The 17906-nt window shown below is 65.4% G+C and overlaps 2 protein-coding genes across 5 annotated transcripts; both read right to left on the reverse strand.

Moving 5' to 3' along the window:
* Positions 1-327: 327 nt before the first annotated feature.
* On the reverse strand, positions 328-15659 carry LOC125323858 (cullin-9-like). Of its 4 annotated transcripts, none has more exons than XM_048299202.1 (30): positions 15610-15659; positions 14195-14803; positions 11818-11972; positions 10931-11449; positions 10675-10810; positions 10283-10473; positions 9419-9794; positions 9001-9205; positions 8519-8726; positions 8243-8436; positions 7886-8103; positions 7561-7792; positions 7067-7172; positions 6457-6687; positions 6201-6291; positions 5956-6127; positions 5699-5804; positions 5451-5546; positions 5188-5363; positions 4533-4666; positions 4277-4453; positions 3920-4035; positions 3272-3454; positions 2771-2928; positions 2248-2458; positions 1995-2160; positions 1725-1870; positions 1429-1546; positions 783-979; positions 328-704 (listed from the first exon to the last, which is right to left on the reverse strand). In XM_048299202.1, exons 2-30 carry the CDS (start codon positions 14787-14789, stop codon positions 420-422), a joined length of 5898 nt encoding a protein of 1965 aa, XP_048155159.1. In that variant the 5' UTR covers positions 14790-14803; positions 15610-15659; the 3' UTR covers positions 328-419. The 4 variants fall into 4 exon arrangements, with proteins under 4 accessions (XP_048155159.1, XP_048155156.1, XP_048155157.1 ...); XM_048299199.1 differs by lacking the exon at positions 15610-15659 and adding an exon at positions 15164-15436; XM_048299200.1 differs by lacking the exon at positions 15610-15659 and adding an exon at positions 15164-15435 and having other exon boundaries at positions 6457-6684.
* A 537-nt stretch (positions 15660-16196) lies between these two features.
* On the reverse strand, positions 16197-17815 carry MRPL2 (mitochondrial ribosomal protein L2). Its single transcript, XM_048299247.1, has 6 exons — positions 17553-17815; positions 17328-17469; positions 17124-17239; positions 16924-17034; positions 16531-16604; positions 16197-16441 (listed from the first exon to the last, which is right to left on the reverse strand). The coding sequence occupies exons 1-6, from the start codon at positions 17800-17802 to the stop codon at positions 16229-16231; spliced, it is 906 nt and encodes a 301-aa protein (XP_048155204.1). The 5' UTR covers positions 17803-17815; the 3' UTR covers positions 16197-16228.
* Positions 17816-17906: the final 91 nt, after the last annotated feature.

Genomic DNA, 17906 nt, shown 5'->3' on the forward strand with positions numbered 1-17906 from the left:
GAGGGCACCTGAGTTTTTTTTTTTACAAGATTCTATTTTTTTTAAATTTATTGTATGGTTACTTTTCGGGATTAATTTTAATAAATTAATGCTGTTACCATTATGGCAGGGTATGTGTGTGTGTGTGTGTGTGTGTGCCCCCATGTCTGAGGGCATTACTGAGCACAGCTGGGAAAGAACAAGTTTGGGCAGGGTGCAGCTACTACCACCACTCCAGCAAGCATGACTGTCAGGGCTGTCTGAGCACAGCAACCACGGGTATGGCCTGGCCATGCTCCCAGCCATGGACCAGCTGAGCTCCCCAACAGACTCCAAGCTGGGACTGGGTGGAGCTTGGCTCATTTATTTAAATAAAACTCACGCATGTTCAGGAAGAGACAGACTGGATTCAGCCTGAGTCTTCCTAGCCAGGTCCTCATCTACCTGAACGTGGAAAAAGTCTGTCTCCTTTCAGCAGAGGCCAGGCTTGCTGCTGTCTTGATCTCTACAGTCTGGAAGGCAACCTGTGGCTGTACCTGAGAAGTGGGGAGTGTTGTGGATTCAGCAGAGATGTATTCCAAGACATGAGGCCTCCCCTCCTGGCGCCGGAGATAGCCCTGGTTCAACAGGTGCAGGATGCAGGACAGCACGTCCACGCTGTGGCAGCAGAAGCTCAGGAACTGCACCCCCGGCCCCAGCTCGCCCTTCTGGCAGGCATCGATCACCTACAGCAGCAAGGGAGCCCCACTGCAGTGGCTGCAGCCCCCACGCAGCCCCTGGGCCCCCTCTGCTCCACCCCGTACCCTGAACACCAGGTTGTCGATGTGCAGCTGCTTCTCCACCTTGAGGATGCGGGTGATGAGGCAGCACAGGACGTTCCTCTTCCTCTCCAGGGCGCTCACCTCAGCCCTCTCTGTCCGCAGGTACCTCTGCTGGGGCAGCAGCCTCAGCTGGCGGCCGGAGGCCTGGGCCAGGGCTGCCTGGTTCAGCCGCAGGGCACCTGGAGCCAGCACCCAAGCCAGGCTCAGCCAAGCCTCGGGCTGGGCCCTGAAGGAGCCCCGGGACACACGTGTGGCTGTGGGACCCAAGCTGGGCCTCCTGCTGCTGCCTGCACCGCTGGCCACCCCAGCCCTGTCCCCCACGTGTGGCCCCAAGCCCCAGCCACGCACACAGCCCCTGGCCCCGCCCCAAGCCCACACACAGACCCGAGACCCAACCACCCACGCTGACCCACATGGGCCCCGTGCATGGCCCCGAGCCCCACCCCACGCATCACCCCCAGCCCCACACCGGCCTCAGGCCCCGGCCTGGCACACAGACCCGTGCCCCCGGCAGCAACACACGGACCCAGCCCCCTCGCTGGCCCTACGAACTCTTGCACCCCTAAGCCCAGCACCCCCTCGGGGTTCAGACCAGCCCCTCCCCCGGGTGCCCCAGCCCCGCACTCACCCCCCGGAGCGCAGCTCCCCTCCAGGACGCCCTGGCCGTGGGTCAGCGGGGTCAGCGCGTGGTGCACCAGGTCAGCAGGGAGCCCCGTAGCCTGCAGCAGGGCCTCCACAGCCACCTCCTGCAGCACGGGGTGGGAGGGCAATGGCCAAGAGCCACTGGCCACAGGCCTGGCCTAACCATGGGGTCCTGTGCCCCCAACACTGCTGGAGACCCCAGCAGAAGGGAAGGGAGGACACGGCCCTGCCATGCTCCGGCCTCCATTGCCTCCCTCGCCCCACGGTGGCCCCAGCTCCTACCTGGGCGCTGTTGAAGCACAGCAGGATGTACATCTGCAGCGTGGACACATGCAGAACGCAGTCTCCAAACTGCAGCTCGGCGTGGCCCAGCCACGTCCACTGCAGCCGACGGGGCTTCGTGCACTCCCAGCCCAGCTGGCTCTGGCCTGCCAGGGACAGTGTCAGCGCCAGTGACCAGCCCTGCCAGCCACTCAGCCCACCCCAGCGCGCCACCACTCGTGGCTGAGCTGCCCTGGAGGGTCTGGGCACTCTCCTGGCCGCAGCACTCACTCTGCCGGCAGAAGTCAGCAAACTCAGCCAGGGGGGAGCTCAGCACCGCCGGGAAAAACCTCCCAGGGTTCTCCATGTAGCAGAGCGGGGACACAGGCCAGCAGCGCGGGGACAGGGCCAGCACCTTCACCTCCGGCACATCTGCCACCGAGGCCGTTCCCAGCACCTGGGCACGGGGACACAAGGGCGGCTCGGGTCAGGATCCAGGATTCTCCAGCAGCCTCCGGCCTCCCCACGCCACCATCCCTCTCACCTCGTCCAGGCCTGTGTCCAGCTCCAGCAGCCGCTTATCCTGCTCCTGCAGCTGGAAGAGGCAGAACTGCCGCTGGAGCTCCTCCGACTCGGCCAAGTTGCTCAGCATGTCTTGGGGAAAGCGGCTGGGGAAGCACAGCCCGATCTGCTCCACGATGCCTCCTTCCAGCCACGACGGCCCTTGCGTCAGGAGCCGGTCCCCCAGGTAGTGCCTGCCACGGCCACCAGCTTCCGTCAGGGCTGGGCCCGAGCCCTGTGGCCATCAGCCGCCCGCCAGGAGACAGCCACAGCTCCAAGCCCGGCCTCACCCCACGGCACATGGGCCTGGCAGCACGCTCGGCTCCCCTCCCTGTCCCCAGCAGGGAATGTGCCTCCGCACACTGGCAGCACCCACGGGCCCTCCACGCTCCATGACCCCGTAAAAGCAAAGCGGGAGCGCCACTGCCGCGCCAGGCCGGGCTCCCCCAGCACACCAGGCCACGCTGCACCAGGCCCCTGGTTCCGGGGAGACACGGCAGCCTCACCTGTAGAAGTGCTCAAAGGTGTGGGCAAGCTCCAGGCCGCTGAAGACGACAAAGGGCTCCAGGAACTGCTGCAGCCGCTCCAGAGGCCCCGTGCTGCCCGCGGCCCTGCGCAGCTCCTGGATCTGCACGTCAAGGTAGCGAGCAAACTGCTCGCTCACCTGCGAGGGACAGGGCTGGCTGCAGACAGGGCTCACCAGGTGCCCACAGGGCCGGGCTGGGGCAATGTCCCTGAGGGGAGCAGCTGGGACACTCTGGCGCTCCCGGGCAGGGCCCCAGGGTGCCCAGGCACCAGCCCAGGGCAGGACTGTGCCGGGGCCGGGCCCACGCTGGGACGAGCACCACGCACCTGAGCTGGCCACCATCCAGGGTGCCAGGGCAGGGCTCTGTGGCTCGGGAGAACAGGACACCACCCACCCCGAGCTCGCCCCAGCGCCACGGGTCAGGGCAGCTCCCCAGCTATGCCCAGGGCCAAGGCAGCGGGGCCGCGCTCCCTCGACTCACGTGCAGGGCAGTCAGGAAGGAGAGCTGCAGCAAAGCCCCTGCAAAGCCCTGGCCCAGGGCCAGCACGAAGGCGGCCTGCTGCCCAAAGAGCTCCTCCGTGGCCCCGCGCAGGCGCTGGTACAGCCGGCAGTAGCGCTCCGCAAGGTCCGGCGCCTGCCCCGCCGCCTCCAGGAACCGCTGCACCTGTGGGAGCAGCGCCAGGGCTGAGCCCGCAGCAGGACGTGCCCCTCGCACTGTCCCCAGCCCTGCCCTGCCCTGCCAACACCAACTGCCTGGGTCCCAGCCAGGGCCAGCTCGGGGCCCTGGTGCTGCTGTGGGGCTGCCAAGGCGGGAGCGCGGCTCCGAGGGCTGGGCAGGGGCTGTGGGGGCACAAGGGAGGCACAGCAGCAGCCCAGCAGGACAGAAAGCCCAACGCTGGACCTGTCTCCTGGCCCGCAGCATCAGCCTGGGCACAGGGCCTGGCTCACACCCGAGCCACGCCAGGGCGGCAAGCGCAGCACGGCTGTCCCCACATCGCTCCAGGCTCTGTGGAGGCCAGCTACAGCCCTGTGCCCTCCCCACGCTCCCAGGGCACTTCCAGACCCCACTCCCTGCTCCAACCACCCAGGGCAGGTCCCACGCCCCCCCAGTCAGCCCTCCAAGCTCTACCTGCTGCTGCACCACGCCACGCCAGCACTGCGAGATTCCCCACAGACCTCTCGGCTTCTCCACCACTGCCTTTGCAGTCCTGGCCAGCACCTCCTTGTTCTTCCCCTCCTTCCCACCTGCCAAGGGTCAACCTCAGGCTCAGCATGGCTCCGTGGGCAGGCCCCGCACACTGACCGGCCACAGCAGGGCTGAGGGGACGCTGGGGAGGCGCGGCCACTGCTGGGGCGTGACCGCAAGCCTTCCCTGGCTCAGGAGCCTCCTGTGCCACAGGACGCTGCCCAGAGGAGCCTCACAGCCACAGCCTGGTGCTCCGGAGCACCGCCTGCCCAGCTCCACAGAGGGCAGCCCCTGGCTCACCAGCTGCTCTGCTCTCCTCTGGCTCGGCGCCGCCGGGGTCCACGTGCACCAGGAGCTGGGTCAGGCGCCGCACGCAGGAGCCAAAGGTAGCCCTGCGCCCCGTGGCACGGCGGGGCAGCTCCACGCTCTCCAGGTACTCGCTCAGCAGCCAGCCCAGAGGACTGACACCATCAGGGCCTGCGGGGCCAACCAGACTCAGAGCCAGGCGCCTCTGCCTGGCGCACGGCACGGATGGGTCCCGGAGAGCGCAGGGTACCTGGGCTGGTGATGCTCTGCACCAAGGGGTTCACCAGGGCCTCCCAGAACGTCCTGCCCAGTGCCCGGGCTGCCTCATCGTCAGGAAGGAAGCGGCTGGCAAAGCCCTGCTCGTGCTGCAGCGCCCCGTTCAGTCTGCAACAGCGACCGGGCGGCACACGGTGCCGGGGCTGGAGAACTCCCACGGGAAAGCAGAGCACACTCGTGGCTCCCTGCTCTGCCCCTTGCCAAGGCACGACGGCTCGGTGGCCCCGCTCGCCCCCAGCAGCCAGGGAGGGCCCCTCACTGTCTCTGGGACCTGCCCCCAATGGCCCTCGGGGCCCTCACAGCCGCTGCCAAACGGGGCTGTGCAGTGCCTGTGGCCACGAGATCCTGCTGTGCCCGGCCGACCTCTGCCACATCAGGATGTGCCGGCCCCTGTGGGGGACCAGCATCCCCCTCTGGGGGGTTAGCCCAGCTTAAACCCAGGGGACCCCAAGGCGGCCCTGGCCCTCCAGAACCACTGGTGGCCAGGAAGGAGCAAGGGCCCCTCCCGTCCAGGTGGCACACCCAGCTGCTCCTTTCCTAGCCCCGCTGTCCCCTCACAGGCTGCCAGCCACGTCCCCTGGGGCCCTGGGACACCAGGGACGCGACGGCACAGCCAGGACACAACTCACCTGCCAAAGAGCTGCAGCAGCCGCCCCCGGTCTCGGCAGATCTCCTGGCTCCAGGCATGAGCCCGAGCAGTGCAGGAGAGGAACGTCCGCCGGCACAGCTGCTCCTTGAAGATGGGCCACAAAGTGGGCTTGGGACCCAGCACCTCGATGCCACGCACACGTGTGTCAATGCCACCCTGCGGGAGAGCGGGACCCTCAGCTCCTCGGACGTGGCCCCGACGCCCCACGCTGCCCGCTCCCGGGCCCAGCCCCTGCTCCCCTACCTGCTGGCACCGCTTCACCCGGATCTGGATGATGGGCCAGAAGCGGGTCATGTTCTCCAGCAGGATCACTCTGCTGTCCGAGGGCAGGATGGTCACCTGCAGGGAGGCACTGAGCCCTCAGCACGACCGCCAGCCTGCAAGCGGCTCCCGCAGCGCAGCTCCTGCCATTCCCACCTCCCCGAGGGCACCAGGGCCACACCTCCACGGGGCACAGCAAGGACCGGCCCGCCTCTCCCACGGCGACTCACCGCATTGAGCTCCGTCCTGATGGTGGCAGGGCTGTCCCCGCCCAGCACCACGACCCGCGATGGCATATAGCTGGAGTCCTCGCTGGCCACCAGCATGCTCAGCTCCCTGCAGCACAGCAAACACGGGGCTGTCCCCACCTCCCTGCCCTGGCCCCTGACAGCACCACGCCCTGCCGGCCATGTCCCGTTGCCCCCAGCACGGGGCCACTGTGGCAGGGCTGGCACAGATCCACAAAGCCCTCCCGGCCCAGCCCCACCTGATCACCACCCCACACTGCATGTGCACAGTGATGAAGTGGGAGCCGGTGCTGCCGTTCGACTCCCAGTAGGTCCTGGGGTTCCTGTCCGTGAGCTTGCTGGCCTGGTGCGAGTTGGAAGAGACCTGCACCTTCTCCCAACACTTGTCCTCCTTCACCTCCATGCTGGAGCCTGTGGGCAGAGCACGTGCAGCTTCCAGCCACCAAGCCAGCTCCTGGGGCCAGCTCCCACTGCCCGCACTCACCTCGGCACAGGTTGTGCAGGAAGACGTCGAAGAAGGGGATGCTGATGGGCTGGTGGCTCCGGCGGTGCTCCTCAATCTGTCCCAGGACCAGCTGTGGGATGGCAAAAGGCTCTTACCAGGGGCCCCAGGTCCTTCTCCCCTCACCCCACGCAGGGCTGCGGCAGGCAGAGAGCACAAGGCCGTCCCTCAGTGCCGGGGACAGCCTGAGGGCCCCCAGACCCAGAGCCCCAGCGCGGCCGTGCCTCCCCAGGCCCACCTGGATGCAGCCGGCCAAGATGCTGCTCGTCAGCTTCTTGTAGAGGCTGGCGAACTTCTCACACTCCGTCACCAGCTCGAGCAGGGCCGGCGCCAGCGACGGGACCGTGCTGTGCTTTTCCAGGGCTTTGCTCAGAGCCTCGTGGGTGCCCACGTGGCACATCACCACCACGCAGTCCTTGCTGGCGCTGCCCAGGCGGTGCAGGAAGCCAACAACCTCCTGCAGCACCTGCTGAGACGCAGCCGTGAGCAGCCGGGGCACCGCTGGCAACTCCCTGGGCCCTCCCAGCAGCCGGAGCTGCAGCTCCATTCCCCTCATCCCAACCCCACCAGCGCTCGCCAGAGCCTGGCCAGGCACGGCCAGACTGGGCATTTGGCCACCAGGACACGGACACGGCCAGGACAGCCGCTCCCACCTCTCCCAGTGCCTCGGACACAAGGCCAGGCTGCCACCAGGACACGGACACGGCCAGGACAGCCGCTCCCACCTCTCCCAGTGCCTCGGACACAAGGCCAGGCTGCCACCAGGACATGGACACGGCCAGGACAGCCGCTCCCAGCTCTCCCAGCACAGCCACCCCTGCCTGCCGGCAGTCCCGGGGCCCCCTCACCTCCCAGCTGCTGCTGTGGGTGCTCAGGCAGGACACACAGGGCTCCACACACTCATGCCAGGGCAGCACATCCTCCTGATAACTGTCCAGGAACTTGTTCAGGATCCTGAGTGACACAGGGGGCCTGCTCAGGCCGGGGCACAGGGACAGCAATGCTCCAGGCAGCCCTGCTTCCCTGCCCCACCCGGAAGGCATCTCTCAAGGACTGGCAACCAAGGCTGCCCTGGCACCTTGCGCACCCCACCAGCACCCAGGCACGTCCTCCACTGCCCCTGCGTGTCCCCGCCCCCGCACACGCTGCTCTGTCCCCACACGGCCCTGCGCCCCAGGACAGCCCAATCAGCACCTGCCTACGTGCTGGGGTGAGCCCGCCGCCAGGGAAGAACACCCCCACCACCACCCACAAACATGCACTGGGTCTTCCCAACACGACCACCAGCACTCACACACCTGCTGTGGGGGTCCCAGAGCCCCCCCAACCCTTCTGCACCCACCTGAGGATGCTCAGGCTCACAGCCTTCTCTGTCCCCAGCAGCTCCAAGCTGCGCAGCAACAGCCTGAAGCAGCTGTGGTCCTGCAGCAGCTGAGCCACCTGGCCAGCGGGAGCAGGGCCTTCGCTGCAGAGCTGCCGCTCCAGGGCCACCACCACCTCCTTGGACAAGACGCCGTCCTCCAGGCCACCCAGGAGCATCTGCACGCCCTTCGGGTCCAACGGGACCTCTCTGCCTGCCGTGACAAGGACACGTGAGCCCAGCCCGGGCGCTCACTCCAGCGGCAGCAGCCCCTCAGGGCGCTCTGCCCTGCCAGGCCAGGCGGTACCTGCTGCCTGCGGGCCCAGGGGCAGCCGGTGCTCGGCCAGGCGATTGATGGCGCTGAGGGCCAGCACGGCCTGCGGGCAGCCGCCGCTCTGCCCGTCCCTCCAGCAGCTCTGCAGCACCTCCAGGAGACCGCAGCTCGCCAGCTGCTCCGCCAGGCCCCGGTGCCCATCCATCAGCATGTTCACCACCAGCAGGCCGTTCTGCACCCCTGAGGAGCCCCTGCAGGGACACAGCCGTGCCACTCTCCTCCCCCAGCCACACAGCCTCCCCTGCACCCGCAAGCCACCTGCCCGCCCTGCCCGTCCTTCCCCCTGCACATTCCCCCCAACCTCAGCCGCTCTCCACACTCCGCCCCTACCCCGGCACCCTCTGCATGGTGCTCAGGGCAGCAGGGATGGCGCTCAGCAGGCTGGCAGAGCCCTCGCTGGAGGCAGAGCCGATGCTGGCAAAGATCTCCCGCATCATCTGTGCGTCGCCGTGGTTCCAGGGCAAGGGCTTCTCACCGGCACCTCCCGGCTCAGCGTCCGCAGCTCCCACCAGCACCTTCAGGGCCTGCGAGGACAACAGCAGGGCAGCGGCACCTCCAGCACGGCCGGGGCGGCCCTGCCCGCCCCCCGGCACCCCCGGCACTCACCGCCAGGCCGGCCTGCTGCACCAGGCCGGAGCAGCCGTGCTGCTGCATGCAGGCCAGCACGGCCCGCACGCCGCCCTCCGTGGCAAAGGGCACGCGCCGCTCGTACCGGGCCAGCAGCACGGCCAGCAGCCGCAGCGTCACCGCCACCAGCGCCTTCTCTGCCGCCTCCGTGCTCAGCAGCTCCACGGCCACCCGCACCAGCTTCTCCCTGCGTGCGACACCACACCTCAGCCGGGGCTCCTGCCACTGCCAGCGCCTCGGGCCCTGCCAGCCACCTCCTTCCTGCCCGCGCTGCGGCTGGGACGCCCCGCCGATGAGCCTGCCTGCGACAAAGGGTCACAAAATCCACCTCTCCTCTTGCGCCTACCCGCCTGCACACTGCCACTGCCACCTCCCGCACTCCCAGCTCAGCACTGGCCCCCACCCTGCCCACAGGGCCCTCCCCAGGCAGCACGAGGGCTGTGCAGCACCCCAGGGCTCACCCAGCGCTCCCGATGGTGCCCAGCCCGCCCTGGGCTGTGCCGACTTGCTGCTCCGACTTGGACTCCTCCTCCAGCATCTTCAGGATGTGCTTGAGCCCAGCTAAGCGCAGCCCCACCGCCGAGCTGCGGCTCTGGATCACGTCCACCACGGCTGCAACGCTGGCCAGCGAGCCGCTCTCGCTCACCCCCTCGGAGCTGCCCAGCACTGCCCGGAGGGACGGAGGCGTCAGGGCAGCAGCGACGCTCCAGCAGCTCCCGGGGTGCCACGCGCCCGCAGACCCAGCACCCGCAGGCCCCCCCACTTCAGGCAACCGCTGGCTGCACGGCCCCCCATGCCCTGCCCAGAGCCTTCCCCCGTGGAGGCAGCAGTGCCGCTTCCAGCACCGCGCCTGTGCCCCAGCGCCTAGCAGGACATTACCCTGGCTCTGCTCCTCCGTCACCTCTGGCAAGAACAGCCCTTCCCTCTCAAAGAGCTCGCTGAACAGCTGGGAATCCGACTTCACTGCCACGCTGCGCGCCTGGGGCGGCCCTGCGGCTGCAGAAAGCTCTTCCTCCGCCGCCTTGGCCATCGTGCCTTTGGGGCCGGTGCTCCTGCAGCCGTCGCCCTCGGAGCACACTGCGCTGCTCCCTCCACCATCCTGCTCTGCCCCCCTGCCGAGGAAGTGTCTGCCGTAGACACGGGAGCCGCGCAGGTCACGCAGAGAGCTGCCCTGGCACCGCTTCTCCAGGACCTGCAGCACTTTCTGGGCCAGCTCCGCAGGCACTGACAGCTGCATCAGGGCTTCTTCATCCACCTCCGACAGCCACACCGATGGATGGGGACAAGTTAACCTCGGGCTCGCCACAGACCCCGCGCCCCTTGGGGCAGCCACTGCCGGGACGGACAGAAAGGCTGCACCGACAGAGGTGCCCAGGGCCGCTCCCCGCTGCCACCCTCCCCGCCTGTCCCCAGCCCAACTCCCACCAGCCCACACCTCCCACCCGTGCTCAACACCCAACTGCAACCGGCAGAATGACCCCACGGCCTCGCCTCGCCTGCCCAAACCTCGCTGGACAGTCACTCTTCCACTCAGGGGACGCTGTGTGTCCTCTCATCTCCACTCACTGCTCTGCTGGGCCCAGCTCCTCACGCTTTCACCATCCCAGCTCACCCTCCCATTTCTGTCCCTTTCAGGCTGCCCCTGCACAGCTCACACTTGCCATCTCCTCTGGGCCTGCTCCCTTCCCTAATGTTCCCCTTGCTCCTCCCTCCCATTTCCCTGCTGCAGCCACCGGCCCCTACCTGCTCTCCCTGGTGCTGCTGGATGAGACAGGTGATCTCTTTCTGCTCCTGTGCCTCCAGCTTCCTCACAAAGAACAGCAGCTCCCACCACTCGGCACGGCTCAGTGCCTCTGCAGCCTTAGGCAGCCGCTGACCCAGGTAAGGCAGGGAGTACAGCCCCCCCAAGGGCTTGCACAGGAATGGCTGTGGAACTGCAGGAGAGCAGAGGAGGGACACTGTCAGCTCGGACAATTCCCCCATCCTCTGCTGCACATTCTGCATTCCCCAAGGAAAGGGCTATTGCTAGGCAGAAGAGGTCCCCACCGTACCATAGCTTGCTGGGGGAAAGGGAGGTGACAGGATGGCAGTGGTAGAGTTGGAACATGCTTGAAGGAGACCAACAGGCTGCTCACCTGCTCTCAGTCTGTGGTTTCGTGTCAGGGTGTTCACCTTCTCCTGGCCCTCAAGCTCCTTGTGCTCCGAAGGGCCAATGATCTCCACCATGTGCCAGTGAACCCAGTACGTACAGCCCAGAGCTTGCCAGTACACCTGAGGAGGAGAGCCCAAGAGACACCCAGCTGGGGGAAGGCAAGCCCAGCCCCACTATGCAAGGCTGCACAAGAGAGCAGACAGGCCCCTCGGCAGCGCCTGCTCCCCCAGCAGGGATACCTGCACCGGGGGCATGCCATCATTGCTGCGGCGGAAGTCGCCCTCGTCGCCGGCGGTGACCTGCTCGTAGTCCTCGAGCATGCGCACCCTCATGCCGCTCACCAGCGTGGCCTGCACGTACTCCACGTAGCTGCTGCGGCTCGGGAAGGCCGAGCGCGTCTTGAAGGTCACGGGCTCCTTTGCTGGGGATGTGGGAGCTGCTTCGACAGCAGTGCTGGCTGGAGTCTTGTGCTGGAAGATGGAGCGGGCAGGGCAAGGCTGCAGCTCCCGTTGGGCCAGCGGCTCTGCCCTGTGGCTGTGGCTCCAGCCCATCACGTGCACCAGCTCCGAGATGAGGTTTGCCATGGCCATGCTGAACTCAAACTCCTGCTTCACACGGCTCCTCTCCTCAGAGACAGGGCTGGGCACAGCACAGCCCTGCTGCTCCTCTCCCTGCTCCACGCCACCGCTCAGCTTGTCCAGGAGAGAAGTCACACACAGGTAGCGCTTCACCAGGACAAACAGCTGCTTCCCAGGGATCTGCAACAAGCACAGCTGTCACACTCAGCCTGCAGAGCACCTCCAGCCCCCAGCTCCCTCTGAGCCACCAGCTCATTCCCAGGCAGGCTCCCCTGAGAGCTCCGGACCAGCTGGCAGCAGCAGAGACCTCTCAGCCCACCCTCCCCTCCCTGCTCACGGACAGGGCTCTCCAGGTGCCTCTGCACCGCCCCCAGCCTCACCCCAGGCCCAGGTCCTGCCCCGGCTCTCCCAACAGCCAGTCCTGCTCACCTGCCCACCTCCAACTACCCTCTTGTCCCGGACAAGGGCGCCAGCCCTGGCCCCCACTCCCACCCCTCCTGGCCCCTCGTGCCCCGCAGGCCAGGGCTGGTGGCGGGGTCTGTCCCCACCTGCGGGAGGTGAATCCCCTCGAAGGACATGCAGTGCTCTGCAGAGGACGTGATCTCAGCAAACAGCTCCAGCAAGGTGCAGCGACTGTCAAAGTCCACGTGCTGCTCAATGCCATCCTGCCGGCTCAGGGACAGCAGGACATAGGCCCGGCTCCCTGCAACAACAACAAAAACTCTTCAGGCCCCTTAAAGACAACCCTCACCCCACCCTCCCTGCGAGAGGCAGAGCCACAGGGTAGGAACAGCTTTGCCGCTCAGTGTCACCTGATCCATGTTCTGCCCCTTCATCTGGACTGGCAACACTTTGCTCCACAGTGTGTTTTTTCTACCCCTAACGCTGCAAGATTCTCACAAAGCAGCAACCCCAAATAACTGACTCCAGAACAGGGTCCCAGGGAAGAAAAGAAGTCAAGTTTTAACCTGAATCAGCCCTTCATCTGCCCCACTTCAGAGCTGCATGAACTCAGGCACTAGGACAGGGAAAGCCAGATCTCCTGTGGGATACACCACAACCAGCAACCTTCCAGGTGCACCCAAGTCTCATCAAGCACTTCCAAGCCATGGCAGCTCCCCTTAAATGAAAGAACTGGGTGAGGACCAGGCTCTACCCACCAAGGCTGTGTCAAGCCCTTTGGCACCGGTATTCATTGCAAGGGTATGTGGAAAGAGACTGTCTGTTCCTCTAAGTGCATCCAGTCAAGGACCTTTTCACTGCAAAGAGTCAAAGTAAGAAGGAAGCCATAAACAAGAACATAAAGAATCACAAACCTGACTGACAAATGCTAATGGATGCAGTGAGGAGAAACAAATCTGGTCAGTCACTACAATTAGTAAGGACATCTGGGTGTGAGAATGATTATTTTTCAGTAGGTTTATCTGATTAATTGGAATTGGCAAGGAAGACAAAAGCGGGTGCAGAGAAAGGGATATAAAAGGCGCCAGTCATGTTCAAACCACAGCTGGTCAGTGTGTTTGTCTGGCAGCCCTGTACCTGATTGACACAGTCTGTCCTACTTTCTTACTAAATCTTTACTAACTCTCTCTCTACCCCTGTGTGCGTGTACTGCAAAGACCGAGTGCCAGCTGCCGGTGAGACCTGCACGAGTGGCATTTGGTGCCACAAACTGGAGCCTTACTGGGGCTGTGGGAGCCCTGTGGAGTCTGCAAGTGGAGCAAGTGACAAGCTGGAGGTGCCATCAGAGAGATCAAAATCATGGATTTGAGGCTGGAATGCCAGCTATCGGGAAGACTGGTGTACAGCTGACCCAGTACAAATTACTCAGTTCTGGTCAGGGGTGTAGGTGTCCCTGGCCTGAGGTGCCAGCTCCTGGGGCAAGTGCCAGGGACTCAGTGCTATTGCCTGGAGTAGGTAGGATCCTCGGTCACCAGCCACTGGAGAGAGAACAGTGTGAGTTTTGAAGAACAGCTGCTGGAAGGGAGGCAAGTGAGGACTTCAGCACCAGCAGCTGAAGCAGGACTGCAGTGCCTGGTGCCAGGGGAAAGGGTGAGTGTCTGCATCTTTCCCAACCCTGCTGTGCATGGGGTGTGCATGTAACTCGTTAGCAAAACTTCATGCTGGATTAGCAAGAAGGAGGTCCTGAGTCCAGACCAAGGTATGAGGTGGGTGGTGGTTGGTGCTAGAAGTCCCAAGGGATGTGTGAATGTGGACTGTGGAACAAGAATGGTACAGGTTTACTAGCAAGCATCAGGCTTGACAAACTGAGGAGCAGGAGGACCTCTGAGACTGGTAGAGGGGCTTGGATCCAGGCACAGGTGCAGGACAGAGGGGCCATGCTGGTACCCAAGGGATCCATGTGTGTGTACTTGTGAACCTGGAAAGTGCAGTGTGTGCTGGCAGGAGTGACCTTCTGTCTCTGCTGGACAAGGAGCAGGAGGGGACGTGGCTGGCTGTGCTTGTGTTTATGTGAGTGCCATAAGTGTGTCAGAGTCCTGCGTGTGTCTGTGCTCCAGGGTGGGCACTCAGCTTTGCTACTGGTTGAACCTGCAAATGGGAAAGTGGCAGCTGCATCTCTCAGCTTGAGAAACTCCAGATTCCCCGGGCTGGGCTCCAGTGGTGGAGCAGGAGAGGTGCTGGGGCTGCTAGAGGAGACAGCCACCTCTAACATTCCTTAACACTCCCAGCAGTTAATCAGCATCCCAGCTCAGAAACCTGGCAGGGGAAAAAGTTTCTAACTCCCAGAGCAGTCCAGACAACTACAACCAAGGAAGCTTGGAAGATCCAGACTGATTCTTCCCCTTTTGCCAGCAAGCCCCGAGACATGCTGCTTCCCAGGCATCTCACCCCTCCCAAAGGCCTGGCACCCCTCAGCTGCCCAGCAACACCTCCTCAGAGGCACCGAGCAGGAGCAGCCCCCACCTGCATCATGTGAAGCCAGAGCCCGCAGCATCTGGCCAGCGCTGCGGCGGATCCACTTCTCCTTGTGGCCCAGCATCGCCATCAGCAGCTCCAGGGCTCCCGTCTCCCTGAAGGCGCCCGCCAGAGAGCCGATGCTGGCGTAGGCGCCCAGCACGTGCACCGTGCTCAGGATGGAGCACTGGGGCGTCCTGGCTTCGGCCACCTGGCGCCCAGCTCGCTGCACCAGGCTCCTGACATCGGCCTTCATCTCCAGCAGCGAGGCTTCGTCCAGCGGCACATCCGCGGCCAACGGCCCGGGCGCCTTCTCCTCTCTCGGCCGCGGCCCTTCCGGCCTCCTCCGGCCCAGCAGCGCCGGGCAGCTGGCGCAGACCTCTTCTGCAGACATCCACATGGAGATGTGCTCTGCCTTGCTCTCTGCAGAGGAGGCACTGCTGCCTCCCGCTGCTTTCTCTGCCGAGCTAACGACGCTCCACTGCACCAGGTATTCCGGGCGGCCGTCGTGGCCTCGCCGCTGCCGGAGCAGCTCCTCTGGGTAGGCCTGCAGTTTGGGCCCCAGCTGCACAAGCAGGGTGCCACTGTGCTTCTCATTCACCATGGCAGCAGATGGGTCTGCAGAGATAGAGGGGAAGCAGGAACTGGGGAGAGGTGGCTGAGGCGTGCTATGGCTAGAGATCTGTGTTCCTGTGTGTCACAGTGCTGGTGACATGGCAATGCAACCACTAAAACGTGCTTTTGTACTGGCTGCACTCGAGGACAGGGCTGTCAACACAGTAAATATGAGATATGGCTCACTTTTCTCCTTGGAAAACTGCATATATGTAGTAACACTATTACAGGGCAAACCACAGTGATTTCTGGACTGTCAAACAGGCTGTGGGCATGGCAGGAATACGGACAGCAGTGCCCGGGAAGGGCAGCTTTCCCCAGGAAGCTCACCTATGACACCTGGCTGCGTGCTGATGGACCTACCCGAGCCAGGTGGAGCCCGCATGCTGGATCAGGGGGCCAGTGCAAGTCTGCGCTGGAGGGCTCTGCTGCACATCACCCAGGCGGGACTGGGAGCACGGTGAGGAACAGGCCTGTGCCCGGGGCACGCACGCTGAAGGCAGGCGGCACGGCACTGCCATCCCCGGGGAGAGCTCTCGTGCGCACCGGCCGCGCCAGCGGCAGCCTCAAAGCTCCTTCCAGGCGCGGGCCAAGCGACAGCTCGCCGCGCACGGAGCAGCGCCTGACCCGGCCCGGTTCGGCTGCCGCACCCCTTCCCCGGCCGGCCGGGGGCCGCGACCGAGGCCTCCCCTAAACGGCCCGGGCCCGTCCCGGGCCAGCTCCGCTCGGGCGCTCGCCGGCCGCGCCGGGCCGTGCCCAGCCCGCCGCCCTCCCTCCGCCGCGGGGCCGCGCCGGGGCTTCCGCGTTACCTCCGGCACCGCTCCCGCGCCGCTCCGGCCGCGGGCGCCTGCGCAGACCCCGCCCGACGGCGGCCGTGAGGGCTGGGCCTGAGCGGCGGCACCTCGGAGCTCGGACGGGCGCGGCGGGACCGGGGCAGCGCGGGGCGCTGCATGAGGGAGCACAGTGCGGCACTGAGGGACGGGGCAGGCGGCGAGGGAAGGGCGCAGCAGCGGCCGGCGGCAGAAGTGGGGCCAGGGAGCAGTGAGGCGCTACGGGGGTGGGAGGCGCTGAGGTCCGTGATTGCCAGCTTCCCAGTCAGCTTGGCTGGAAGCCCCCTTCCCGTCCGCTTGCCTTCACTGCTCCACAAGTCGAGGGTGAGAGAAGAGCCCGGGTGTCCTACAGCTAGGTTTGACACGATTGTGCAAATTGACCACACCAAGTCACCCACCAACGTCAAACTCAAGCCAAGGCAGTCCACAGCCCCACAGTCATCTCTCCTGGCAACCCCAACCCTGAACTGTGTTCAGGGACCGAACACAGCTGAACTTGACTTGTGGGAAAGTGAGGAAAGTACCCCAAGGCCCTTGCATAAAAAGCATCAGTAATGTGACAGCAGTGGCATGAAAAACGCTTTATTGGCTCCGGGCATCACTCCACTGCTTTGACCTGTGGCAGGTTGACGTAGCTCTTCATGGGTGGGAGAGGCTTGATCTTGCGCCCGGCCCAGCCACCCTTGCGGTGCCACAAGCCCGTGTGTGGGCGCTTGCCCAGCCAGCGGTTCCGGCCTGCCTTCCCGATCACCCGCTTGTTGTGATCCACGTTGGACACGCGGCCCACCGTGGCCACACAGGTCTCCAGCACCTAGGGGACAGAGAAGAGCTGCAGCCCTCCCTGGGGACACACAGTTGCGTGCCCAGGGAGTCGAGCCAGGAACAGCGGAGTTCCTTTACCTGCATATGCCTTTTGGAGGGCAGCTGCACGATGGCTGTCCCATTCACTTTCCTCAGCAGCACCCCACAAGTACCTGCAGCAGGCAAGAGAGGAGGCAGCTGCCTTGAGCAGCAGGACGAAGTATCCCACCCTGTGGCAAGCACATCCCCATGCTGGTAACTCCCCAAAGCCCCCCACTGTTGTAGTAAATGCAGCACTTCTTTCTGAAGACAGGACCTTGAGGAATCAACAGGGCAGAGCTGCCCCTGCTTCTGTGCAGGGATGTGCTGCACTCTAACATGGGGAGAAAGTTCCCTGCCACTGGCCACCCAGAGCAGTGCCCCCCTGCCCTCCTCTCCATCTGTGCTCAGCCAAACCCCTACAAACAGTGGGTTCCCTGTGTGGGGACACACCAGCTGCCCGGATGTACTGTGCTCCCTTCCCAGGGTGGCTCTCCAGGTTGCAGATCAGCGTGCCGACAGGAAGAGCCCCCAGCGGGTATGCGTCCCCTTCCTTGGCTGACACTGGAAGACAGAAGCTGACAAGTTGGGCAAGGAGCAGCCGACGAGCCCTTGGCAAGACCGGCACAGCTGCCCCTGACCCTGGCGTGCACCTGCCATCCTGCCAATGTGAGGCGAGTTCGTGATGCTGTCCCCCGGCTGCATGTTCTCCGTGGCAATGATCCAGCGCTTGCGGTTGCCGCCGGCCACCAGGGCGATGTCAGCCGACCTGCACGGAGAACGCGCGGCGGGTGAGCAGGGGGCCACGGCTGGCGCGACTGCCCGGGCCCGGGGCTGAGCCCGCAGCCCGCACTCGCCTGCAAGGGTCGTATCGGACGTTGACGACCTTCTCGGTGAAGGGCTCCGGCGGGGCCCCCTCCTCGTAGCGCAGGCGCTGGAAGTCGATCATGCGGTACCGCCGCTTGTGTCCCCCACCGATCCCCCGCACGCGGATGCGGCCTGCCGGACACGGGAGCGGCTGCAGGTGGGACCCCCCGCGTCCAGCCGGCCCCGGCAGCCCGCCCACCCTCCCGCCCACCCACCTGTGTGGTCGCGGCCGCCCGTCTTCTTCATGCCCACGGGCCGCACGGTGTACTTGGCCCGGCACTTCCACAGCGGGTCGGTGGTACAGCGCGGCGCCGAGCCGCCCAGCCCGCGGCAGGCGGCAGGCGCCGACATCGGCCCCGGCAGCCAGGGCTGGGGGCCGGGCGGCAGCGCCGGGGGCCGGGCCCGGCGGGAGCCCGCCGACAGCAGGAGCGCCCCGAAGGCGCGGCAGAGCCCCAGCGCCGCCATGGCCGCGGGAAGGGGCGGGGCCGCCGCACGGGGCCCGGGCTGGGGCCGCCGGCAGGTGGCGCGCGCCCGCCGGTGCGGCGGAGGCGGCGGCCATCTTGGATTTA

This window comes from Corvus hawaiiensis, chromosome 3, assembly GCF_020740725.1.
Source record: "Corvus hawaiiensis isolate bCorHaw1 chromosome 3, bCorHaw1.pri.cur, whole genome shotgun sequence".
NCBI lineage: Eukaryota > Metazoa > Chordata > Aves > Passeriformes > Corvidae > Corvus > Corvus hawaiiensis.